At 49.2% G+C, this 27,488-nt stretch overlaps 1 protein-coding gene across 1 annotated transcript; it reads right to left on the reverse strand.

Annotated features, from left to right (window-relative positions):
• Window positions 1–107: 107 nt before the first annotated feature.
• Window positions 108–27,365, reverse strand: RRP36 (ribosomal RNA processing 36). Its single transcript, XM_048842334.2, has 8 exons — window positions 27,216–27,365; window positions 24,815–25,308; window positions 17,035–17,173; window positions 11,581–11,647; window positions 8,660–8,764; window positions 8,448–8,522; window positions 7,372–7,489; window positions 108–480 (listed from the first exon to the last, which is right to left on the reverse strand). The coding sequence occupies exons 2-8, from the start codon at window positions 25,275–25,277 to the stop codon at window positions 341–343; spliced, it is 1,107 nt and encodes a 368-aa protein (XP_048698291.1). The 5' UTR covers window positions 25,278–25,308; window positions 27,216–27,365; the 3' UTR covers window positions 108–340.
• Between the last annotated feature and the right edge of the window lie 123 nt (window positions 27,366–27,488).

Genomic DNA, 27,488 nt, shown 5'->3' on the forward strand with positions numbered 1-27,488 from the left:
GGAGGCGTGCTTGTCTGAAGCTCAGAGCTCCCCTTACTGGACTCCCCTGATGTACGGACACAGAATTATAGATAAGGTTTGACCCTTATGGAAGATTCGAGGTGGCCTTGTGCAGGAATGGGTCAGAATTTTATTTTGCTCAGACTCTGACTGTCTAGATGGATGGACACAGTCCTTGGTTCCGATGCTAAAGAGATGCAGGACAGACTTGAGCCATTCAGGAAGTGGGGCTGCTGGCTGTGGCCACAATCCAAGGCCCAGCTCCCCATCGGAAGTGGCTAAAATCCCATCAGATATCCACCACTCAAAGAGCTGGTTGCTGGCCCCACCCACCCAGAAGTCACATGTCCTTCCGGAAGGGCAGTCTGCGCTTGTCCTTAATGGCGTTCCTCTTCCGCTTCTTGCTTAGGAAGCTCTCCAGTTTCCCGCTCCCCTTCAGCGCTTTGTACTTCTCAGCCAGCTCCAATTTCCACTTCTCAGCTGTGCAATGCCAAAGAACAAGGAGGTTTATACTCCAAACCAGCACAACCCTCTCAGGACCTGCTTCTGCTCTGCCCTATCCGCCTGCAGCCCATTCCCTAACCCTGGCCAATGGCTCCACCCTCTCGTCTTCCACCTCCCTTGTGACAACATGCTTCTTCCAGGCAGCCCATGGTCCGCCTGCCACTCCATCTATACACAACAGTGCTGGACACATGCAAAATCCAGGAGCAAGGTGCTGCCCCCACTTGGCCACCACTCTCCTTCCACCCGCTTGGGCTTACACTGTTCTTAGTAATACTACAATTATGCCCAGATGCCCCAGCTGACACCAGGGCCCCACTGTGCCAGACACTGTACATACACAAACTGAAAGACAGGCCCTGCCCCAAAGAACTCGCCATCTGAATAGATGGCTACTAGCCCCATGGGACAGGTGGGGAATTGAGGCACAGCGACATGAAGAAGCACATGCAGTCAGTGACAGAGCAGGGAGCTGAGCCAGGCCTCCTGAATCCCAGTCAAGGGCCTCATCTATGAGCTCTGCCTTCCTCTCTCAGGCCTCTGGTTCAGGAACTGTGAATAACATTTTTAAAAGCACCTTATGCCCCACTGACTTGGAATGAGGTTCAGGCTCTTAAGTGTCTCAGTCACTTTGGAAGGGTTCACCCATTGGTCTTCCCCTGTCTAACATGCTTAGCACAAGGGGAGTGCTAGGGAAGGCCAAAAGACAGTTATCTTTTTCTGTAACTGGGGTTCTTTGAGATGTGTTGCTCATGTCCATTCAACTTAGCTGTGGGCGTGCTTTCCACATGCACCGGTGCTGGAAGTTTTTCTCTCAGCAGTATCCATAGGAGACCGGCTCTGGCGCCCCCTGGAGCAGCGCACATATGCCACGGCTTATAGGGCGCTGCTGGCCCCCCTCCACCCTCAGTTCCTTCTTGCCAGAAACTCTAACAGTGGGGAAGGAGGGCAGGTTGTGGAATGGACATGAGCAACACATCTCTAAGAACACCAGTTATGGAAGAGGTAACTGTCTTTTCTTCTTCGAGTGATTGCTCACGTCCATTCAACTTAGGTGACTCCAAGCAGCACCCATGGAGGCAGGGGAGGGGTTCACGGACATGTACATTGCAACACAGCTCTGCCGAACCCACCCCCATCCCTGGCTGAGTGATGGCGTAGTGGGCCGTGAACATGTGCACCAAGGATGTAGTGGCTCGACAGATGTCCTTGATCGGGAAGCGTGCCAGGAAGGTCGCTGAGGATGCCTGCGCTCTCGTTGAGTGAGCTCTGACAATCAGCGGCAGCGGGGCTCCTGCTAGCTCGTAACAAGCCCTTATGCAAGAGGTAATCCAGTTAGAAAACCTCTGCATGGACACAGGGAGGCCCTTCATCCTATCAGCTGTAGAGATGAAAAGTCGAGTCGACTTACGGAAAGGCTTTGTCCGATCTCGGTAGAAAGCCAGGACACTTATGTTGAAAGCGTGGAGGCGCCTCTCTTCACTCGTCTCATGGGGCTTAGGGCAGAATACCGGAAGGAAGATGTCCTGGCTCATATTGGAAAAGTAGGCACCACCTTGGGAAGGAAGGCCGGGTGGGGCCAGAGCTGGACCTTGCCCTTATAAAAGACTGTGTACTGCGGTTCTGAGGTCAGGGCTTGCAGCCCCGAGACTCCCCTCGCCGACATCACTGCCACCAGGAGAGTGACCTTCCACGATAGGTGAGACAGGGAGCATGAGTTCAAGAACTCAAAGGGCGGGCCGGTGAGCCTGGACAGAACCAAGTTGAGATCCCACTGAGGGGCCGGGGACCAAACTTGAGGAAAAAGTCTCTCGAGACCTCTGACTGTCATGTCATGGGAGAACACCATCTGCCCCTGGACAGGCAGATAAAAGGCAGAGATGGCTGCCAGATGCACCCTGACAGAGAAGTGTGCCAGGCCCTGATTCCTCAAATGAAACAGGTAGTCTAAGATCGACTGCATCGAAGAATGCGAGGGGGAAATGCCCCGTTCAGCTGCCCAGTGGGAGAACCTTGTCCACTTTGCCAGGTAACTGTCTAGTCGAGGGCTTTCTACTCTCGAGGACGACCTCCTGTACCCCTTCTGAACAGGCCCTTTCCTCAGGGTTCAGCCATGCAGCATCCACACCGTGAAGTGGAGGGACTTGAGGTTGGGGTGCAAGAGGCGACCTTGGTCCTGTGACAGCAGGTCTTCTCAGTCCGGCAGAGGCCACGGTGGGACCACTTCCAAGCTCAACAGTGTGCCGAACCAATGTTGGTGCGGCCATGCTAGTGCAATCATGATAACTTGGGTCCTGTCTCTCTTGACTTTCGCCAAGACCCTGCTGACGAGCGGGATCAGGGAGAACACACACATCAGGCTTCTCGCCCAGGACAGGAGGAAGGCATCGGAGAGGAAACCCTTGCCCAGACCCCATCTGGGGCAGAAGCGGTGGCACTTCCTGTTCTGCCTGGTGGTGAACAGATCCACTTTGGGAGATTCCCCACCTCTGGAAGATCGCGCAGGCTACCTCTGGGTGGAGTGCCCACTTGTGTTGAGAGGAGAAGTCCCTGCATAGGTGATCCACTAACGTGTTCTTGACCCCTGGGAGGTGACACACCATTTGATGGAGTCTGTGGTCGATGAAGAAGTCCCAAAGACGGAGTGCCTGTTAGCACAGGGCCGAGGACTGAGCTCCCCCCTGTCTGTTGATATAGACCATCAAGGCTGTGTTGTCCGTGAGGACTCTGACCACTCTGCCCGACAGGTGAGGAAGGAAGACCACGCATGCCCTGCAGACCGCCCTGAGCTCTTTGACGTTTGTGTGTAACATCATCTCTTCTGGGGACCACGAGGTGCACCCCCCAACCGAGATCTGAGGCATCCGAGACAAACTTGACCAAGTGGGGAGTGCTGTCGAAGGGGATTCCTTCCAGGACATTCCCAGGGTCAGACCACCATTGGATTGAGGTGAGTATCGTTGCGGGAATGGTGACGACCTTTTCCAGATGGTGCCTGGACTGGGAATAGACATTCGCCAGCCATTGCTGCAGGGGTCACATCCAGAGCCTGGCATTGCACAAGACACATGTGCACACTGCCATGTGACCTAGGAGGCGCAGGCAAACCCTGGCTATAGTCAGGGGAAACGTGGCGACTTCTGCGATGAGGTCGGCTATTGCCCTGAACTTCTCCAGTGGCAGGAACGCTGTGGCAGAGGTTGAGTCGAGCACCACTCCGATGAACTCTATTCTCTGTACTGGAACTAACGTGGATTTTCTGTTGTTCACCAATAGGCTGAGGCGACTGTACGTGACCAGCAGCACCATAACGTCTCCTTGGACCTGGAGATGCCCTTGACGAGCCAGTCGTTGAGGTACGGATAGATCTGGATACCCCGACATCTGAGATAAGCTGCCACCACCGACGTGCACTTGGTAAATACCCACGGTGCTGTTGCTAGGCCAAACAGACCTACCGTGAAGCGGAGGAAGCGTCTGTCTCTCTCAAAGATGGCGATGTGAAAGTACACATCTTTCAGATCGAGGGCGGCGTAACAATCTCCCGGATCCAGGGAGGGGACGATGGAGGCCAGGGAGACCATGCGGAAATTCATTTTCGCCAAGTTGTGGTTCAAGCCCCGCAGGTCTCATATGGGCCGCAGACCGCCCTTGGCGATTAAAAAATAACGGGAATAGAACCCCTTGTTCTTGTACTCCACAGGAACTACCTCCACCGCACCCAGCTGTAGTAGACCCTCTAGCTCCTGCACGAGAAGACTCTCATGAGAGGGGTCCCTGAAGAGGGACGGGGAGAGTGGCGGGAAGGGGGTAGAAAGTAACTGAAGGGTGTAACCCTGCGCCACTGAATTGAGGACCCATTGTTCTGATGTTATAGATGCCCACACAGGGAGGAAAGAAGAAAGGCGGTTGGCAAACGGAAGGAAGGATCCAGAGAACAGTCTGGTAGGTCGCTCTCGGGTGTACTCTCAAAATGGGTGCCTGCCCATCTGCTTACTGCAGGTCGAGCCCGCCTGGGATGTAGACTGGGGTTAGTGGCCAGGGCGCCTCTTGTAGCCCCTGGATCTTTTGTGGGGGGGCTCCTCACGAGGGTGGCTCCCCTGGCTCTGAGGCTGCTGCGGCTTAAACCGCTTGTGGGAGGGCCAGGAACGTACAGGCCCAGTGTTCTTAGGGTCGTGCAGGAATCTTTCAGGCCCTGGAGTTTAATGTCCGTCTGTTCTGCGAACAGGGTGTGCCCGTCGAAAGGGAGATCTTGCATTGACTGCTGAGCCTCCAAGGAAAGACCAGAGAGGAGCAGCCAAGAAGCCCTGCGCAACAAGATGGCCAATGCCATGGTATGGGCGCCGGTGTCCGCAGCATCCAATGCTGCCTGGAGAGCTGCTCTGGCTGCTGCCAAGCCTTCATCCAAGATCGTCCAGAACGCCTTCCTAGAAGCCTCAGGAAGGGCACTCTCGAACTTGGTCATGGCCTGCCACATATTAAAATCATAGCGGCCTAGGAGGGCCTGATGGTTGGCCACCCGCAAATGTAGACTGGAGGACGAATAAACTTTACGCCCAAACAATTCTAGTCTCCTTGAGTCTTTATTCTTGGGGATAGCCCCCGGTTGATCCCGTCTCTCCCTGTGGTTGACACCCTCTACCACTAGAGAATTGGGAGCAGGGTGGAAATAAAGGTACTCGTGGACCTTGGATAGCAGAAAGTACTTGCACTCCGCCCTCTTGGGGATCAGAGGCAAGGAGGTGGGGGTTTGCTAATTTTCGCGACCTCCTCATGTAGGGGCAAAGCTACCCTGGGTGGGGCTGCAGGGCAGAGAACATCAAAGAGTGAGTCTGTGGGCTCCTCTAACTCCTCTGCCTGGAGGCCCAGGTTGGTGGCGACCCTCTAACAGCTCCTGATGCGCCTTAGCATCATCCTGGGGAACTGGTGGAGGGGGCCCCCACTATAGCCTCGTCTGGTGACAAGGAAGAGGAAGCCAGTACCAAGGGGTCCAATCAGAGGTGGTCCGACGGCTTGCTCGCTCACTTCCTCCTGTGCCCGTGGTGTGTCTGCAGCCGAGGCCTCTTGAACTGAAGGGAGGCAGGAGGGAGGTAGCTGGTCTCTCTGAAGCTCCGGATACCGAGGGCTGAGTGAACCCCCAAGAGTACCACTGTGCCAGCCATGGGAGTCTGAGGCCATGGGGCCGGCTGGGTGCCATAGATGTAGTCTGCACCATAGGTATCGGAGCTTGTCCCGCAGCTAGGGAACCTCGCTCTGAACCCAAGCTAGAGCCCAAGCAGTCACTCCCCTCTGACCAAGACTGTGCTGAGTGGTGATTCTGTCCTCATCGGTAACAGTTGCTCCTCCAGGAGTTGGATCTGGCTGACCTCAACAACTGCCTGGATTGGTGTCTCGGTGATCGGCAATCTACACCTCACGCTTGATGAGTGGTACTGGGATGTGGAGTGGGACTGGGAACTAGAGCGGGTGTGGCGTCATAAAGATGCAGCCGCATGCGGTGATACTCCCCTGAGGGATCGGTGATGGTCTGGAGAACGGTACCGTCAGTCCCTTGACCTGTCCCTGGAGCAGTACCGGTGCCACAGAGATTACACGAGCCGTGCCTCGAGCCTCTCTGCCCTTGGCCAAGGTCCGGATGGGACTGCAAAGCTTCTACCTATTGCAGCCAGAAGCATGTCGGCTGCGAGAGGGTGACCGTTGGCGGGACATTCCCTGCGATGGGGAGCACTGCTGGAAAGGTGGAAACTGTGGTGGTCCCAACACGGGTTTACCCTGGGACCCTGCAGGGGCCGGAGTGGGTGGCACTGGGAGAAACATCATCTCTTGCACTGCTTGCAGGGCCTCCGGCATGGACAGCACCTGGAGCTGACGAGGACCTTTCGCAGTCTGGGGTAGCCGGAGGGGAGCAGGCTGGGCTACACTGCTCAACCAGAGCTGGGGTCCAGGATCCCCAAGGGGGTGAAGAGATGCCCAAGACAGGGCCTTAGTCCACCCCAGACTTGTCCTTTCCCTTGTGGGGAGCTGGAGACCTTTGTCGCCCCGTCTTCCTAGGCTTCTTGGCTGGAGCCACGGAAGAGGACCGGTGCCGACTCGCAGACAGTACTGGCAGGGCGCTGAGCACTGAGGTCTCGGTGCTTGAGGCCAAATCGGAGCGCTGCTCCGGCATTGGGATAAGGGCAGACTCCACAAGGAACGTTTTCAAGTGAATGTCAAGTTCCTTCTTCGTCCTAGGCTCGAAGGACTTACAGATTCTGCATGTATCACTAATGTGACCTTTGTCCAAGCACCGTAAACAACTGTTATGTGGATTGTGAATGGGGCATGGGCCTTTTACAGCGATCACAGGGCTTAAAGCGTGGGGACCAGGGCATGCCCCGTTCGGGACCTACTAAGTCTCTAACAAATAGGGAAACTAAAACTAGAGGGAAATTATATACAATAATATACAAAAGGTAATTGGGTTTGAACAAACGAGAAGCAACAGCGCTAGCTGAAGCAGCAGCAGTTCCATGCACCGTCACTGGCAGCAAGAAGGAATGGAGGGTGGAGGGGGCCAACGGCACCAGTCTTCTTCGGATACTGCTGAGGGAAAAACTTCCAACACCGGCGCATGTGGTGAACACACACACCGAAGTTGAGTGGACATGAGCAATCACTCGAAGGAGAACGCTTGTTCTAGCTGCTGACAGATTTGCCCCACCTACGCTATTGCCCCCACCAGTGTTGGGGGATCTGGTGTGATGGCTATTTATTGAATGAGGTATTTCAATCTGCTCATTATAGGTGCAGGGACCACACATTAATAGCAAACTGTCAGCAACAGGTCCATTTCCTGGTGTAAACAGAGCAGCATCATCCTAAACTTACATTTCTTTAGATAGAAGGGCTTCCTTCCTAGCTGGGCCTGCTCCCTCTGTGCTCTCTTCAAGGCCAGCTCCTTCTCTCTCTGCCTCTGCCGTTCCTTCTGAGCCTCCTCCTGCTGTGTCTGGGAAGCAAAAACAGGAACATGTCATGGACCGTCTAGGCCAGGGGTCTGAAACACAAGGCCCATGGGGCTATTTCCTGCGGCCTGCCAAGCTCAGTGCCGCGCTGCCTCCCGCCCCCCTACCTCTGGGCCAGGGGTGGCAGAGATTGCCCCTTCTGGCACTGTGAGCCCTGCGCTGCTCCCAGCACCACACCCCGGGGGCGGGGGCGCGCAGAGGGCTCCGTGCATTTCTTCCAGGCACTGCCCCCCACAGCTCCCATTGGCCGGGAACGGGGAACCGCCGCCAATGGGAGCTTTGGGGGAGGTACCTGGAGGAGCGGCAAAAAGAGCACACGCAACCCTGTGCCCCCCCTCCCCCAGGAGCAGCAGGGACGTGGTTCCGGCTGCTTCCCAGAGCAGAGCAGAGCAGGGCCAGGGCAGGCAGGGAGCCTGCCCTGGCCCCAATGCGTGCTGCTGCCACCCGGGAGCCACTCTAGGTAAGTGGCGCCGGGCCGGAGCCTGCACCCAAACTCCCTGCCCTAAGCCCCCTGCCGCATCCCACACCCCTCCTGCACCCCAACCTCCTGCCCTGAGCCTCCTGCTGCATCCCACACCCCTCCCTGGGGGCAGGGAGGGGGCAGAGTTGGGGTGGGGACTTTGGGGAAGGGGTTGGAATGGGGGCAGGGAAGGGGTGGGAAGAGGCATGGCAGGGGTGGGGCCTCATGGAAGGGGTGGATTGGGGGCAGGGCTGGGGGCAGTAAGGTGGGGGGGGGTGTCAGTGATGCAGCCCTCAGGCCAATGCACTAGTCCTCATGTGGCCTTTGTGGTCATTTGAGTTTGAGATCCCTGGTCTAGACCATGCTCAGGGCAGACCTCCTGTCTCATTAGCCACACTGGAGTCTTACATGTTGGCCAGTCTCAGCTGTCTCCCTCCCATGGGAGCAGTGAGCTGAAGCTGGTACCCAAGACACTAACTCACCATGCGCTTTAGGAGCTGCTGCAGTTTCTCCCGCTGCTCCACATTCTGGCTTTTCTTCAACTGCTTCTGAACTATCTACAGGAGAGAGCAATACCCAGTGAGTCCCACTGCATGTCATTCTTTCCCTCTGAGGCCAGCATGATGGGGCCCTGCAGAAGATGCCTCACTGAAGCAGGCTTTTCTGACCCAACACGAGCAAAGGACAGTGTCACCTCTTTTTCCCTCTTCTTGAGACCGTTCAGGAAACTGTATGTCTTCTCAAATATTTCTGGATTGTACTCCCCAGACAGGTCATCAAAACGGGGGTCTCTCTGCACCTGCATAGAATGGAGGGGGAAGAGGGGGGATTAGAGCCAAGAGCAGAACTAATGCCTGAATGCAGCTTGGTTGTTCTCCTTAACTCAGCCTAGTCCTATCTCCTGTATCTAGGGCTCTTGTCGCACACTATTTAACATTTTCATCAATAATCTGGAAGAAAACATAAAAATCAATGATAAAGTTTGCAGATACAAAAATTAGGGAAGTGGTAAATAATGAAGACGGCAGATCACTGTTACAAAGCAATCTGGATCACTTTATAAGCTGGGAACAAGCAAACGTATATTTTAATATGGCCAAATGTAAAGTCATACATCTAGCAACAAAGAATGCAGGCCATACCTACAGGATGGGGGCCTCTAAAGTAGTGACTCTGAAAATGAGTTGGGGGTCATGGACAGATAATCAGCTGTGGCAAACGCAATCCTAGGATGTATCAGGTGAGGCATTTCCCATATAGAGATAGAGAAGTATTAATGCCATAGTACAAGGCATTGGTCAGACCTCATTTGGAATTCTGGTCACCCACATTCCAGAAAGATGAATTCAAACTGCGGCAGGTGAGGAGAAGAGCTACTAGGATGATCGGGAATGAAGGGCCTGTCTTGCGAAAGGAGACAAGGGATAGGATTACCCTCTATAAATACATCAGGGAAGTGAAGAGCTATTTAAGCTAAAAAACGTATTGGCACACGCACAAATGGGGATAAACTAGTCATGAACAAGTTCAGGCTAGAAATTAGATTTTGAACCATCAGTAGAGTGAGGTTCCGGAACAGCATCCCAATAAGAACTGATAGGGCAAACTACTTAGTTAGATTTAAGAGAGCGAGACAAATTTAGGAGTGTGATTGTATAAGGGGGTTGCTTGTGATTGTTGGGGGGTGGGGGAGAGGCTTGGCAGCCCTGGGGGTCCGTTCTGATTCTCCTAAAATCCCATGCTTCAGGGCTTCAGCTGGTCACCTGCAGCAGGCAGAAAGAGATTTTTCTCTACTCTCACTTTTTTTCAGTCTTTTTGTCTCCTTCCACTGCAGCATCAGAGAAGACCACAGCTGGAGATGGGACACTGGATGCAATGAGCTAGTGCTCTGAGGTGGCTCCAAGCATTCTCTCTCTCAGTTGCTTGGCTGGTTGGTTCTTGCTCATATCCTCAGGGTCTAACTGATCGCTATACCTGTGGTCAGGAAGGAATTTTCCCCCAGCACAGATTGACAGTGACCTTCGGGGTTTTCACCTGTCTCTGCAGTGTAGGGTGTGGGTCACTTGCTAGGACTATCCGGGTGTATCTTACTTACCATTTTCCTACCATTACGGGGGCTTCAGGCACTGGGGTACCTCAGACCCTCCTGTTCTCTGCCTGCAGCACCTAATAGTCTCGTCTCCTGTGGGCTGTAACACTTTGGTCCAATTTCATTTGTTGGGTTTAGCATGGGTGTGTTTCACGGTGTAGGAGGCCTGTGATAGACAGGAGATCAGATGAGATGATGTGGTGATCCCTTCTGGCCTTAAACTCTGAGCTCCCAGTGCAACATTGTGGTCAAAGGGGCTAACACAATCCTGGGATGTATAAACAGGAGAATCTGAGTAGGAGCAGAGAGTTTATTTTACCTCTGTGTTTGGCACTGGTGCAACCACTGCTGGAATCCCGTGTCCAGTTCTGGTGCCCACAGTTCAAGAAGAATGTTGATAAACTGGAGAGGGGTCAGAGAAGAGCCACGAGAATGTTTAAAGGATAAAGCTTCTCTTTGTTAAATGAAATAGATTGAGCTCCTGGAGCCTATCACTATAAGACATGTTTTCTAATCATTCTTGTGGCTCTTCTCTGACCCTTCTTCAATTTGTCAACATCCTTACTGAACTGTGGGCACCAGAACTGAACACAGTATTCCAAAAGCGGTCACACCAGTGCCAAACACAGAGATAAAATTACCTCTGGTTCCACTCAAGATTCCCATTTGTGCAACCCAGGATCCCTTTAGTCCTTTTGGTCACTGCATCACACAGGGAGCTCACGTTCAGCTGATTACCCACCAAGATCCCCACATCTTTTTCAGAGTCACAGCTTCCCAGGATAGAGGATGGGGATCCTCTAAGTATGCCCTATGTTCTGTGTTCCTAGATGCATACGTTAGCCACATTAAAATCCATAGTTTGCTTGTGCCCAGTTTACCAAGCAATCCAGATCACTCTGAATCAGTGACCTGTCCTCTTCATTATTTACAACTGCCCCAATTTCTGTGTCGTCTGCAAACTTTATCAGTGGTGACTTTATGTTTTCTTCCAGGTCATTAATAAAGATTTTAAATAGCCTAGGGCCAAGAATCAATCCCTATGGGACCCCACTAGAAACACAGCCACTCGACTCCCTGCTCTCAATTATATTTTGAGACCTATCAGTCAGAGTCTCCATCACTGGCAATTTTAAAATCACGATTGGATGTTTTTCCAAATGACCAGCTCTAGTTCAAACAGGAATTCATCCAGGGCAATCCTATGGCCTAGTGCATGAGGTCAGATTAGATGATCAGTGGTCCCTTCTGGCCTTGGAATCTAAAATCTAGGACTAGCTGGAGCAGCACCATTTCCACCATATATCCACTGGCAGCACCAAACTCTTCTGTATTCACACAGGGTCGCTCCTCAGAGCCTGCTCCTTGACTGCCTCAAAAATCTGAGGGTCCATACCCTTCCCCCAGACTGCCATCTGGGTCTCATTCCCTTCAACAGTCCATTTATACGGTCTCTGCCACAAGCATCTTGTGTTCCTCATCAGCCTCCAAAGGAACCGACTGCTAACCTGGGAAAGAGCACTTACCATCTTTTTAACAGAGACCACTTGTCGTAGAAAGGGGACCGGTTTCTTGGCAGAAATCTCCAATGGCCTGAGAGAAAAACATATGTTAGAGAAAGGAGGAGACAGGACTGGCCAGGTCAGACTCTGACTGCTGACAGTTTGCTACCACTCAGCACACAGAAAGACCACTGCTTCTCCAGCCACCCAGAACAATCACCGAAAAGTGGGGAGGTCTGCTCTGTGCAGTCCATTCACCACCCGTACCTCTCACAGACACATGCCTTGAGACCACCATCCTGTGAGCCAGGGCAGGAGAACTCCCCACACTACGTTTTCCAGAGCTTTGTCCAGGCTAGTTTTAAAATATTTCTTAAGTAATGGAGTTTTTATAGCTTCCCGAGGAACAATGCGGAATAATTTATTATTCAATCACCTGACAGTCTCCTTTGCTTAATTTCATCCCATTATACCTGTACACACATTAAATAATCCCTCTCCCTTCCTGATGTTCTCGGCCCAATACTATTCAATATTTATCAATGAAGATAATTACAAAAATCACTGCTGGTAAAGTTCGCAGATAACAGACAAATCGGTGGAGTGGTAAATAGAGACAGATAGGTCAGTTCTACAAAGCTATCTGGAAGGCTTGGACAGCTGGGCTCACTAGATCATGCCTTTTTAATACAGCCAAATGCAAGGTCAGACATTTAGGAACCATGGGAGTATGTCATACTTCCAGGATGAAGGTCTGTATCCTGGAAAGAGACTCTGAAAAGGATTTAGGAGCCATGGTGGAAACTGAACACGAACTCCCAGTGCGATGCCATGGCTAAAAGTACTATCACAATCCTTGGATGGAAAACAGGGGAATACAGAGTAGAAGCAGGGAGTGGTAGTATTACCATTGATGAGACTGTTATTGGATACTGTGTCCAGTTCTGGAGTCCACACCTTAAAAAGGATGTTAAATCAGAGAGGGTTCAGAAAAAAGCCACAAGGATGCATCAAAGTCTGGAAAACCTGCCCTATAGTTAGAAACTAAAGGAGCTCAATCTATTTAGCTAAGAGGTGACTTGATCACAATCTGCAAGAACCTATATGGAAAGAAGAGTTGATAGTATAGGGTTTTTTAACCTAGCAGACAAAGGCAGAACAAGATCCAGTAGCTCAAGACTGTAGCTAGATAAATCCAGACTAGAAATAAGGTGCATTTTTAACAGGGAGGGTAAGCTACCACTGGAACAACTTACTAAGAGATGTGATAGAATCGCCATCACTTCAAGTCTTTAAAACAAGACCAAATGTCTTTCTAAAACAACATGCTCTAGCTCAATCATAAGTTATGGGCCTGATACAAGAATCATTGGGTGAGGTTCTCTGGCCTGTGCTATACACGTCAGACTAGGTTATCATAATGGTCCCTTTTCGTCTGAGCATTTATAAAAGTATTTGTAGACTTGTGGTCCCTCGCTCCCTTAGCCTTAGTTGACCAGATATTAATTTAAGCACACACAGCTGCTATAACCAGTGTTCATAAATACATTCCTCCAGACTCTCACCATTTCTATTGCTTTCCTCTAAATTCCCATCTTTCTGGTAATGAAGTGCCTAGAACTGTATTAGATATTCTAAATGCCACCAGAACTGTAGAGAGGACCACTGCCTCCCACCCAGTATAACTGGATTCAAAAAAGAATTAGATATATTCATGGAGGACAGTTTCATCAATAGCTATTAGCCAAGATGGTCAGAGATGCAACCACATGCTCTAGGTATCTATAAATCTCTGACTGCCAGAAACTGCCAGGGGCGGATCACCCAATAAATTGCCTTATTCTGTTCATTCCCTCTGAAACACCTGGCACCTATGTCAGATCACAGGATACTGAGCTGCAAGGACCCACTATGGCCATTCTTATATTTTCCCCGCTACTCACCTTTGTGTATGCAGTCCAAAACCACAGTGGCTGATTTTGCTGCCATACCATGTTAAACGGTCATGTCTCATTAGCCATGCACTATCACCCCAACACATTTTCCTCATTACTGCTTACCAGGGATTTTGGATTATCTTTTCCAAAATCAATCGCATTTTGATGTTTTCTGATACAGTAACTCCTCACTTAAAGTGTTCCCGGTTAACATTGTTACGTTTCTGATCAATTAAGGAACATGCTCGTTTAAAGTTGTGCAATGCTCCCCTATTACGTTGTTTGGCTGCCTGCTTTCTCCACAGCTGGCAGCCTCCCTATGCCCCCCCCCCCCCCCCCCACAGCACCTCCCGCCCGCCCAGACCCCGCAGATCAGCGCCTTCCCCCGCCCCCTCCATCCCACTGCCTCCTGCCGGCTGCAATCAACTGGCTTGCAGCGCTTAGGAGCCAGGAGTGGGGGGAGGAGCTAGGACTCAGCAGGCAGGTTCTCCCTCCTTCCCGTCTCCCGAACACCACAAGCCAGCTGATTGCCCCGGGCAGAAGGGAGGGGGAAGGAGCCTGCGAAGTACAGGGGGATGAGGTGGGGGGGAGAAGAGGTGGGTCAAGGATGGGGGACTTGGGGGAAGGGGTGGAGTGGGCGGGCTGAGGGTTGAGCCCTCCGCCCCTGGTGCTTGCAGAGTAGGGGAAGCTGCCACTGCTGCTGCCCAACGTGCTTCTCCCAGCCTACAGCACCTTCAGCCTCCTTGCCTGCCTCATCTCCAGTGCCAGTGGGCTGTGCCTGTGTAGGGTAAGGCAGGGGCACCTCCCAACAAATGATTGAAGCTGGCTTGCAAATCCTGAGTGATGACGATCCTGAGAGGGAATGCAGCTCCAAAGTGATTAGGGGAGTTGATCATCTAATATCATAGAATATCAGGGTTGGAAGGGACCTCAGGAGGTCATCTAGTCCAACCCCCTGCTCAAAGCAAGACCAATTCCCAATTTTTTCCCCAGATCCCTAAATGGCCCCCTCAAGGATTGAACTCACAACCCTGGGTTTAGCACGCCAATGCTTGACTTGCTATAAAAAAATTTACCAAGAAAAAAAAAGGAAAGCAAAACAACAATCTCTAGATGTGTTTTTTCGAGTTCAGAAAGCTCAGCAAGAGGAGCAGCCAGACAATCCACCCTCTGACTCCACCACCTCAACCAAGCTTCATACTCAGCAATGATGATTGTAGCATTAAATTGCTTGTTTAAAATGGTTTAAAATGTATATAATGCCTTTTGTCTGGCAAAAAAAAAATTCCCTGGAACCTAACCCCCCTATTTACATTAATTCTTATGAGGAAACTGGATTCGCTTAACATGGTTTCACTTAAAGTTGCATTTTTCAGGAACATAACTACAATGTTAAGTGAGGAGTTACTGTAGTTTTTCAAATCACCTTTGCTCCTTCTGTATCACTTCTGTCCTCACTGGTATTTGAGGTTCTCCCCAATTCAGTAACATCAGCAAGCGACATATGTGCTGTTTAGTCTCTCTGAAGATGTTTGTAAATTAGACTGGACATTTCCCAATCCCAGCAGCATCTCTCACTGGACACCTCCCCTCAATTCATACATTGACATGTACCATTATCCTTTGACAGAAATTGGAAAGAGTGTAAACAATCGTTGCATGCCACAGTAAGGTCAGATTTTGAGACACTGCATCAAATGCTTTCCTGAAATCCAAACATGACAACATTCAGCAGTGAAACTAACAAGTCAGGTCAATTTTGCTTTGCTGCAGCTCAGACAGTACTTTCTCTCAAAAAGCAGAGGCAGGATTTGGAGTATTCACAAGAAGAGAGGATGCAAATAATGGGGGATGCAAGAAGAAAAGAGTAGCAGTCCCTGCAGCCCTGGACAGACAGGAGGCTTACAGGCATGTGGGGGGCGGGGAGGGAGAGGACAGAGTAAATGATCTCCCTGCTGGAAGAGAGAAGGACATCCCCCATCTGGCATCTATCAAATTCAGACATTCCCTAGCCATAGGCAATACAAGAGAGGAAGCCCCCACGCACAGTCCCATGACAGTACCCTACTAGGAGCACCAGCTAACTATCCCCACATCCAGCAGCTGGGCTCCTCACCATGGTGTTGCCCCAGCAGCTCCCTGGAGACCCCCACCCTTTCTCTCTACTACACATTTTTCAAGCCCTGCTCAGTGCATTCCTTTGTATTTCCGTGGCAGGTAATTTGGCAGGGGCTGCTGCCCTTTGAACAAGCGCGCAACACTTCATTGTACAGTGCTCCACTGAAATCAACAGACCTCTGATGGATTTCCCTGGCAACACCTTAGGGAACCTTAGGAAGGTTCCTTTCAAAACATAAACATACCAAGGGACTTTAGCAGCCTGGGGGCTTTTGTATGAAGCATTCCTCAGAAGGCTTTCGAGCGTTAGCAATAACTAGCGATAAATACCCCATAACAGCAGAGGCACAGATGTTTTATGAGGGGTACTGGATTGTCTTTAAAGCTCCAAGATCCTCAGGTAGAAGGCAAAACAGAAATACAAAATATTCTCACCATCCCTGTAAGGGGGAAGAGACCTTTTCATCTGAGGTTTAGAACTAGATGAAAGAATGCTGATAAAACAGAGCGGGGAGGCAGTCTGTTTGAATCATCTTGGAAATGACACTTACGCGGACTGAAAATTGGCTTCAGGACCACGAATAAAGGGTAATGACACATGGCAATGTATAAAGCTGGGGCGAGATGTCTGGTGAGGGACTGTAGCAATCTGTTTAGGTCTTGTCTTATTTCATATCTCCATTAATCATCATATTGATGACACCCCAGAATACATTCAACTGGGTGGAACTGTGAATACAAGTGCTAACAAATATGGACAGAAATTAACAAGAGGAAATTCAACTTGGAAAAAATGCAGCTGTGAGAGGCTGCAGAGAGGAAAAAGCAATTTTCGGCTACATCTGGCCACAGAGCAGGAGGGATAGCCCCTCTTTAGATAGCTCTAACTGTAGTTGGAATAATGTGCTCAGCTGTGGGCACCTCATTACCAGAAAGATATTGGCAAGCTGGAAGGAGTTCAGAAAACCATAAGGAGAATGGTTCAGTGACCAGAGGGACTAAGTTAAGATTTAAAGAGAACTATGGACAGCTCAGAAGAGACAACAAAAGGTGTGTGTGGGAAGTGTTAAAAGCATCTCTCAATCTGAGGGGCTGCAAAGCATCTGCAGTAAGGATAGCAAAGATGAAGGCAGGAGGAGCGTCTCAGCAGGAAGTGTTGGTTATGAACTAAGAGCTATCCTAAACACTTTTGCTTAGTGGCACTTTGGAAATTCAAAGTCATGGATGGCAAGCGGCAAAGGGATGGACCATTCCCAAAGGAAACATTATGACAAAGGATCTCTGTTGTGTGCCATGCTAGAGGGTCTGATCTACCCGCCTGGCACAGAAGACACTCTGAGGGGCGCTCATCATGCTTGCACTAGATGAGGCAGCACATACATACACTTCTGTCTGCAAAGAAAGGGCTCTGGAACATCTTTACCCCTGTTTGCTGGGCCGTTGCTTTGTCCTAGGTTTTGTATGGTTCACTGGCTTCTTCCCACTAGTCATCTGCCGATACGCTTTGGTTCCAACACTGCTCCGCAGCTGCAGCAGTTCCTCGAAAGACAGTAAGGATAGTTCTGGGAAAGAGAAAACAAAAAGGGACTCTCAATCTCTCAATTGCCAGACACACACTTCTGCGTTTACACCCGATGTGCTGGAGTCCCCCCGTAAAAGGGATACAGGGGCAGCTGAGGTGCCTCCACTCACAAAACACTTCCCCCCCGAGCACAGGGACAGCCAGCAAGTCAGACTGTCTTCCTTGGTTTCTCCCTCACAGCCGCCCCATGAAGCATTACCATTCCCTCCCAGTGCAGAAACTGTGAAGACCCCCTCCTTAGCTTCTCCCTGCCAGATCATCAGAGGGCCCAGGAGGCCACTCCAAGGTTTTCACCTGGTCATCAAAGCACACAAGAGGCATTCAGACTCTCTTCCAGTGGGCTCCGTATTAACTGCATTGCCAGCCTCTGACATGTCGACCACCCCATCCTGACCCTGGCTGCAGTGAGACTCCCCAAATCCTAGTTCCCTCCTTGCAGGGTTACATGCAGCTCATTTCTCACACTGCTCTGGAGTCTTTTTACACAGGAAATTATTTACCTTTGCATCCAAAGATTGCTCAGAAGGGTTAGGGAAAAGCTGTCAAGTTCATTTCATCTCAGAGTCATAGAGTTTAAGGCCAGAAAAGACCAATACATCACCTAGTCTGACCTCCTGTCTATCACAGCCCACCAGACACCACCCAGTCACCCCCATATCAAGACCAGAACTGCTCCCTATTGCTCATTTTCTAGGACGACTTCTACTATAGGTTTAAGTGTCCCAGGTGATGTAGCCTCACAATATTCCAGAGGCTAACACACTGCACTGAGACGTGTTCTCCTGATCCTTAGCCCTAATGTCCCCTTTCTTCTACGGATATAACAGGAACTCTGGTTTATTTAAAAAAAAAAAAGAGTCATGATTTCAGGTCCTACCCCTACCAGATACCCATTCAGTATGTTTTTACGAACACATTTTCTATCTTATAACATGTTTCTCTCTCTTCCCCCAGCTGCTGTATAAGAGACCCACACAAACAAGGGAAACTTCAAAAATGACTAGAGTGCACGTAAATGCACACAGTATGAAAACAAAACCAAGAAAAACACAAATCTCTCTCTAGTATCCTTCAGTGGCAGTGATTTTACATGTTACTTGCAACCACAGCATGTAAAACTTTCAGACAGATATGTTGAATTTCAATAGATGGTATGACTGTTAGCCCATTACCTCTAGTTACACCCCCAAAACAGTTCCTCTTCCTCCTGTTTACACCTTTAAAATAGTCAAGACATTTACCCTCCCCTTAGTAGTACTAGACATATACAGCCCCTTGAATTCTTCATGATATTAAGTGTCTGGAACGAACAATATTCCTGATGTGATCTGGCCAGTGCAATCACCTCCCTGCGCATGACACGAAGCCTCTGAACATGCAGCCCAAACAGTACATTCCATGCTCAGATTGTCACATTCGATCAGACCATTGGTCCATCACGTCAGTATTCCTGCCCTTGGCAACCACCTTCTGCTTCAGAAACAAAAAAAACCTAACAAAGCTGGTCAACTGCATGCAAATTCCTGCCTGACCCCATTAACAGAGGACGCCCTGACACAGAAGATTCAATTACTTTAAGTGTCTTTATTGAAGTTTATCTTATCACTACAAAAGGTTTTTTTTTCCTTCTTCTTCTTCTCTCCTGCTGGTAATAGCTCATCTTAATTGATCACTCTCGTTATAGTGTATATGGTAACACCCATTGTTTCATGTTCTCTGTATGTATAAATATCTTCTTACTATATGTTCCATTCTATGCATCCGATGAAGTGGGCTGTCGCCCACAAAAGCTTATGACAAATAAATTTGTTAGTCTTTAAAGTGCCACAAGTACTCTTGTTCTTTTTATTGAAGTAGAATTTCTTTACCTAGTCAAAGTTCAGGGCAACTGCACATGTATTTCTCTGTCATAATCCTGCAAGGGCATCCACTCCAGGCTCTCAGCCCCTCAGCAGTCACTTCCCTTCAGCAGAGACCCACCTCCCTTCCCCACCTAACCAGAGGTTTTCCAGGTTGCACAGGAGTTCCCCAGGAAGTCAGACCTCCTGCTTTGCTTTCTCCTCAGAGGCTATAAACAGTGTAATTTCCCAGTTATAACATACCACGCAGTAGAGCCGTGCAGTGGGAGTGGGAAATGCACCAGGACATAATGGGTCTTCTCAGACAGCAAACAATTGCTGCAGATCCTGTCCAACCTACTTGTCCAAACCTGCCAGACTCCCAGCCCTTTGCAGTCCTTAAAGAACTCCATGCTAGCAGTTCCCTGCATGCTCCCCCCAGCATTCCACGTGGCTTCATGGGCCGCACCATACCCCTGCCACTCCATGCCAGGAGGCTGCAAGCAAAAACACAGATTCTCATGCACTGACCTGTGAGAACCATGGCAGGTGAATCAGTAGCCACAATGAACTACGTTTGTGCACTGAAACAGATAGAAATGTTTGCTACCTTTCCAATTTCACAGTCCCATTCTGTTAATTTATGTTTAAAGTTTATACTGCATTGCCTGGTTTTTTGCACAGGTTTTCCTGCCCTGATTATGCCACTCAATACATTTCTGTTTTTTTAAATAAAATGATCTTTATTAGTTCACAACACACATCACTGGATGCACAATGGTATTTAAAGCACACCATACTTATAAATCAGCAGTCATTTATAAAATGTATGACAAGCACCTCTTAATTCATAGCTTCAGTACACACAGCGTCACAGTTACACATGGACAGCAAGTACGACACAATTCCTAGCAGCACCCAAAGCTTCAGGCCCACAGAACAGTCCAGTCCAGAACACTAATGTGGCTGACGGTTAAAATGATCTTTCAAAGCCTCCCTCAACCACACTCTTCCACACTGAGCTCTCACAACAGCACTTGTATCCGGCTGTTCAAACTTAGACAGCCGCTCCACCTCAGCCCTTCACCCTGCTGGCAGCTTCTCCGCCTCTGCACCACAGATATTATGCAGGACACAACAGGCAGCTATAACCTTCGCATTTTTTTCTCTCGCTGAAGTCCAATCTAGTGAATAAACAAATGCCAGTGTCCTTTCAATCTACCGAAAGCACATTTATCAGTCATTCTGCATCTGCTCAGCCAGTAGCTGAATCTTTCTTTGGTGCTGCTGAGGTGGCCAGTGTACGGCTTCTGAGCCGGGGAGTAAGTGGTAGGCTGGGAACCCCAAAATCACTACTGGTATTTCCATATTGTCAATAGTAGCCTGATGGTTGGGAAAGAATCCCGCTGCTTGTAACTTTCTGAACAATCCCGTGTTCTTAAAGATGTCAGGGGCATGTACCTTCCCCGACCAGCCCACATGGATATTGGTGAAGCGTCTCTAGTGATCCACCAACATTTGCATAACCACAGGAAAGCAGGCCTTTCTGTTGATGTACTCTATGGCAAGGAGGGCTGGGGCCAAAATAGGAATGAGCATGCCGTCTTTCATCCTACTGCAATTTGGGAACCCCCTTTCTACAAATCCATCCACTACATCCTGTCCATTGTCCAGAGTCACTGTCCTGCATAGCAAGAGATGATTCATGGCCCTACATACTTGCAAGACTCTGGCCCGCACTGTGGGTTTCAAACTCCAAAATGATTTCCTCCTGACCAGTAAGCAACCTGGCATTGGAAGCTTCCAGAATGTGATCACCACTTGCTTCTCAGCTGTCAGTTTAGCTTTCATTCTGATGTTACTGCACTGGATGGTTGGGGCAACCACGGCAACCAGATGCAGGAATGTGGCCTTTTGCATCCAAAGGTTTTGTAGCCACTGTTTGTCATCCCAATCCTGCATTACGATGCAATCTCACCAGTTAGTGCTTGTTCCTTGTGCCCAAAAGCAGCGCTCCACCATCTGCAGCTGTTCTGTGACAATCACCACCTTGAATTGTTTTTCGCTATGTCCCTTAGCAATTTGTCCTCAAAGGAATGGCCTCATTATCCAAGAGCAATACCCAAGTTAGACGCCAACTACAACACACAGATCCAGTTGCTGGGAAAGGTGAAGGTTCTGGGACTCCTAGCAGGGTATAACTGGGTTTTTAAAAAAGAATTAGACACATTCCTGGAGGGTAGGTCCATTAGTGGCTATTAGCCAAGATGGTCAGGGATACAATCCCATGCTCCAGGTATCCCTAAATCTATGACTTCTAAAAGCTGGGACTGGATGACACTATATGGATCACTCGATATATTTTCCCTGTTCTGTTCACTCCCACCGACCACTGTCAGAAGACAGGATACTGGGCTAGATGGTCACTGGTCTCACCCAGTATGGCCATTCTCCTTAGGAGTGACCATAACACTATATAAGTTCATAAACTCCCATTGTGTTCTGTGCACTCAAGCACCACAAAGCCTTTTTAAGCCGTTACTTCTCATATCTAACCATCATTACAGTTCTATTACACCAGTTCTTCTATCATCTCACTGCCTTACAAATTCTAGGACACCTGACAATCTGCCTCTCCCCCACCCACTACCAGCCAAGAAGGTGTTTTCAGTATTTGTTGTATTTCAGTAGATCTGGTTTTGGGAGGTTAGGTGGAAGAAGTGTATTTTACATTTCAGCTGGAAGGTGAGAGATGAAGTGGTCATTCTGATTTTGGCTACTTGCTGTTCACTAACACCCCTAAATATCTTGACATCACTGCTTTCCAGGTTTCTACCTTGCACTGAACATCTGTGTGTTCACATTCCTTTTCTTTTGGCCACCTTTCTAATCTCTCTAGAGCCCTCTCTATTATTTATCTTCATTATGTTCATACCACCTCCTAGTTCAATATCATCTGAATTTCATTTATGTGCTCTCCATTCCCTCCTTCAGATCCATTAATAAACATGTTTAATAAAACCTAACACCTGTCCCTGCAGAACTCATTAAACACCTCCCTAACATAGCATGTTACTATGTACAATTAAGCTTGGTTTGTGGTGAATCAGCTAGCTTTTAATCCATGCAATAGCGTCGGACCTTATCCAATGTCATTTTCGGGGGTTTGATTTCATGAGGATGCAAATCCTATAATTGTGCATTCAGGCAGACACTCAGATGCATGGCAGTAACTCAGATGCAAATTTAAGCAGCTGCTTTAGAAAATTTGGTTCTGAATACAAATATCAGATATCACATCTGTATCATTCCTACTGCCCACTAATTTAGTAAATAAAAAAAAGTCTGTCAGGTATTATTTTTTCTTTATAAATCCTCCATGCTGCTTCTTGCTCACAGCTCTATGATACCCTGAATCAGGGGTGTCAAGCATTCTGTGAGAAAGGCTAATTCCATTTTTACTTGTTGGCAGGGGTATACATTCAAGACTAAATACTACCCTCAATTCACAGTGAGAATTCTGCTGATGTCAATGGGAACTTCATAGAATCCTAGGGCTAGAAGGGACCACAATGGTCATCTAGTGACTCCCTGCCAAGATGCAGAACTTGGTGCAGACATGAAGAGTAGAATTTGCCTTTTGTCAAAAGTAAACTTAGCTATCTATATTAGTTGTCTGTTTGGTTCTTGTTGCATTCAGCATCACGCAGAAGAAAATATGTTCATCTTTAGTACCAACACTCCCACCCTCCCCACCTTCCTTTCTAATTCCTCTTTATGTCCCTTCTGCCTTCTACATCTTCTTCCCTGCAGCACAATTCTTCACAATTCCACAACCCCACTGGCTTTGCTCCCCTCCTATTCTCTTCACTGCATCTACTAAAATGATCAGTAACAGAACAGTTAATAAGAAAAGGAGTACTTGTGGCACCTTAGAGACTAACCAATTTATTTGAGCATGAGCTTTCGTGAGCTACAGCTCACTTCATCAGATGCATACTGTGGAAACTGCAGCAGACTTTATATATACACAGAGAATATGAAACAATACCTCCTCCCACCCCACTCTGTGTATATATAAAGTCTGCTGCAGTTTCCACGGCATGCATCTGATGAAGTGAGCTGTAGCTCACGAAAGCTCATGCTCAAATAAATTGGTTAGTCTCTAAGGTGCCACAAGTACTCCTTTTCTTTTTGCGAATACAGACTAACACGGCTGTTACTCTGAGAACAGTTAATGCTGACATTTCCTAGGTTCATAGATTCCAAGGCCAGAAGGGACCACCAGGATCATACAGTCTGATCTCCTGTATAACGCAAGCCAGAGAACTCCCCCAAAATAATTCCTAGAGCAGACCTTATAGAGGCCTATCGTCAAGCTTTAGTGTTAACACGCCAATTAAATAAATGGGCAACAGAGATGTTCACAAATCACAAAGCTACTGTTTCAGGCTCAGGAAGACAAAACTGCATCTGCTTATCCCTGGATTCACATTTGGAAGGTTATTATCAAAACTGAGCAGGCTCCAAGCTTTCTTTTGTTTTTTTAATTAAAACTTATTCTTCACAATCTAAATATACCATGCAGTCCCAAGTACATCATGGGGGCTCTCTGTTTGACACCACTGACCCACGTTTTACAGGTTATTTTCCTTTACTATTTGTTCCATTATTTCACTCAAGACTTAAATTAGATATATGGGTGGCATTTGCCAGGAGCCTTTTTGAAGGCTGAGATCATATTTGCATACACCACCCCAATCCTTTGGAACCATCCTAGTTTTCACAGTTCATTAGCTAATCCACACTGGAAGACTTCACAGACATCAACTATGGTTCTCAGGCACTTGGTGGCAGAACGTCAGCTACTGTCCCATGTCCCTGACAAACTGACCGCACATGGCAATTAAATAAATGCAGAAATCTTTGGGTGTTTCATTCTACAGATTTATCTGAGCTCTATCTAAAGAGCTCAGATAAAATCATAAGCCATCCCCCCATCCCAAATTCAACTCATGAGGTTGGTGTAGGTGGGGAGGAAAGACAAATAGTGAATTAGGAGCTCACACATTGCACACGACTATCAAACTGCTTATTATTTAAGCTCCAATCCATCCTCAGGTCAATGTGGCAAGATTCTCTACAAAAGACTCTCCAAGGTTTTGTCCAGTTTTAAGTGACTCAGATAATAAGGTTTCCAATGTTTCCCTTAGACTACATCCTTAAAGATTCTACGCCATTAGGACATAGGTCCTGGTATCCAGCCTAATGGTTTATCCATTCTACAGATTTTTACCAAGTTTATAACCAGGTTGTAACAGTTTACTCCACAGTTTGACCATGCTGGGGAGCTGGGTTGTAACGTGCCTGTCAGGCTATAACTGGGTTGTAACAAGAAGTGTCTACTGTAGACAGGCTGGTCTGACCAGCTCTGTGCAATTGGATTAGCCAGTCATCCTATTTCCCAGGTCTCTGTTCCCAAGGACATCTCAATATACCATACAGCAACTGAACATACATCCACATCCTCTACCCAGGCACCAGTTGGTGAGGCAGCATGAAACGCATGTACCTGGCAAGGTGCAAAGCGGCAACAGGCTAACATGAAATTATGCCCACAAAAATATAGCTGTGTGAATGCCCTGAACCATGGTAGCTGTACTTGTGAGATAGGAGCACGTCAAAGAGAAAAGCAGGAGTCAGCATGGAAAGAAGATCTCAGAACCGCTGATGGGTCACACTGAAACACAGTTTATTAAACACTTCCCATTATCAGTGTTTACCTCTCTTCGTATCACTCTCTGGGGCAGTTTTGCATTTTGAGCTGTCTTTTCCTCCAGCACGTGGCTCTTCATCACTGCTGCCAGAGGTTCTGCTACCTGTCTTGTCATCATCATCCCCTGAGAAGTCCTCTAGATCACTGTAATCGCTATTGCCATCGCTGTCCTCAGAGTCCTCACTGACAGCTCCTTGGTCAGTGGCACTCTCTCCTTGCAGGAGCCGAGGCTTTTTAGTGTCATGATTGCACTCTCCAGAAATGCCCGCTATGCTACTTGAACTCTCCAGTAGTTGCTTCTGAGCAGTGACAAGCTTAGCATCAAGGATGGTGTCTTGAGTGCTTTCTTCCACAGTCTCTATGGCTGGTGCTTTCCTTTTGCCTTGCATCCCCCGAGACACTCCTTTTCCAAAGGAGGAAACATTCTTTCTGGGGCTGTTCCCAGGCCTGTCCTGGCGTGGCCACATCATGAGGCTTTCACTGCTTCCACACAGCCTCCAACTGCAATAAACAATCAGTTTTACAAAAAAACATAAGAGCAGCCATACTGGGTAAGACCAAAGATCCATCTAGCCCAGCATCCTGTCTTCCAACAGCAGCCAATGCCATGTGCCCCAGAAGGAATGAACAGAACAGGGAATCCTCAAGTGATCAATCCCCCGTTGCCCAATCCCTGCGTCTCGCAAACAGAGGCTAGGGACACCATCCCTACCCATCCTGGCTAATAGCCATTGATGGAGACCTATCCTCCATGAACTTATCAGTTCTTTTTTGAACCCTGTTAAGTCTTGGCCTTCACAACATCCTCTGGCAAAGAGTTCCACAGGTTGACTGTGCATTGTGTGAAGAAATACTTCCTTTTGTTTTAAATCTGCTGCTAATTAATTTCATTTGGTGACCCCTAGTTTGTGTTATGAGGAGTAAATAACACTTCCCCATTTACTTTCTCCACACCAGTCATGATTTTATAGACTTCAATCATATCCCCCCTTAGTCGTCTCTTTTCTAAGCTGACAAGTCACAGTTTTATTAATCTCTCCTCATACGGAAACCATTCTATACCCTTAATCATTTTTGTTGCCCTTTTCTGAACCTTTTCCAATTCCAATAGAGCTTTTTTGAGATGGGGCGACCACTTCTGCACGCAGTATTTAAGATGTGGGCGTACCATGGATTTATATAGAGGCAATACGATATTTTCTGTCTTATCTATTCCTTTCTTAATGATGCACAACATGCTGTTTGCTTTTTTGACTGCTGCTGCACACTGAATGGATGTTTTCAGAGACCTATCCACAGTGACTCCAAGATCTCTTTCTTGAGAGGTAACTGCTAACTTAGATAATATATATTTGAGATTATGTTTTCCAATGCGCATTACTTTGCATTTATCAACATTGAATTTCATCTGCCATTTTGTTGCTCTGTCACCCAGTTTTGTGAGATCCTGTTGTAGCTCTTCGCAGTCTGCCTGGGGCTTAATTATCTTGAGTAGTTTTGTACGATCTGCAAATTTTGCCACCTCACTGTTTACCCCTTTTTCCAGATCATTTATGAACATGTTGAATAGGACTGGTCCCAGTACAGACCCCTGGGGGACACCACTATTTACCTCTCTCCATTCTGAAAACTGACCGTTTATTCCTACCCTTTGTTTCCTATCTTTTAAGCAGTTACTGATCCATGAGAGGACCTTCCCTCTTATCCTATGACAGCTTACTTTGCTTCAGAGCCTTTGGTGAGGGACTTCGTCAAAGGCTTTCTGAAAAATCTAAGGACACCATATCCCCTGGATTCCCCCTTGTCCACGTGCCTGTTGACCCCCTCAAAGAATTCTTGGAGACTGGTGAGGCGTGATTTCCTTTTGCAAAAACCATGCTGGCTTCTCCCCCAACAAATCACGCTCGTCACAGTGCTGTTGTTGCCCTGCTGTTCCCAGGGCATTACAGAAGCAAGGTGAGACCGTATCTTTTACTGGACCAGCTTACATGAAAAATAATACCGCCCCCCACGCCCCCTTGCCTCTCTGCCAGGCAGTGCCGCTGATCGGCCGCCCCGCACGCAGCCCTTTGGGATGCCCCCGCAGCGGCTCCGGCGGCCGCCGAGGACGAGCGGAAGGCGCACTGCGGACCGCCCGCAGCTCGGTTGCGACGCGGCCGCCCATCAAGGGCCGCGGCCGGCCAGCCGACCAGCAGCCGCCCTCCCGCCGGCTCGGGACAGGCCCCGAGCACGCTGCAGGGGCCGGCCCGTGGCGTGCGGGAGGAGCCCGACCGGCCGGGGCTCTGCTGCGGCACCGAACGGCTCCCGCTCCCGGAGCGCGCTCAGGGCCCGGCACGAGCGCCCCGACCACCGGGCGGGGGTGGGGAGGGCGCTCGCTCTCGGGGACAGTAACCCCGGCCCAAACTCACCCCAGGAGGCTCCCGAACGCCCGGCGCCTCCGCACGCTAGCTAGGCTCCACGCGGCCGGACCAGGCCCCGCCTCGTCTCCAGGCAACCGGCCCCGGCGTGGCGTCACAGAGGGCGGCGAGCGAGACGGCTTCGCGCATGCGCGGGCAGGGAGCCTGGCGCCGGGCGGGTGCGCGTGCGCATGCGCGGCGCGACGCGTGGGCGGGAGAGGCGCGAGGGAGCGGCGCGTGTTGCGAGGCCCGTTGTGTGCCCCCCCCCTCCCTCCCTCCCTCGTG

The sequence above is a fragment of the Caretta caretta genome, chromosome 3, assembly GCF_965140235.1.
Source record: "Caretta caretta isolate rCarCar2 chromosome 3, rCarCar1.hap1, whole genome shotgun sequence".
Classification (NCBI taxonomy): Eukaryota; Metazoa; Chordata; order Testudines; family Cheloniidae; genus Caretta; species Caretta caretta.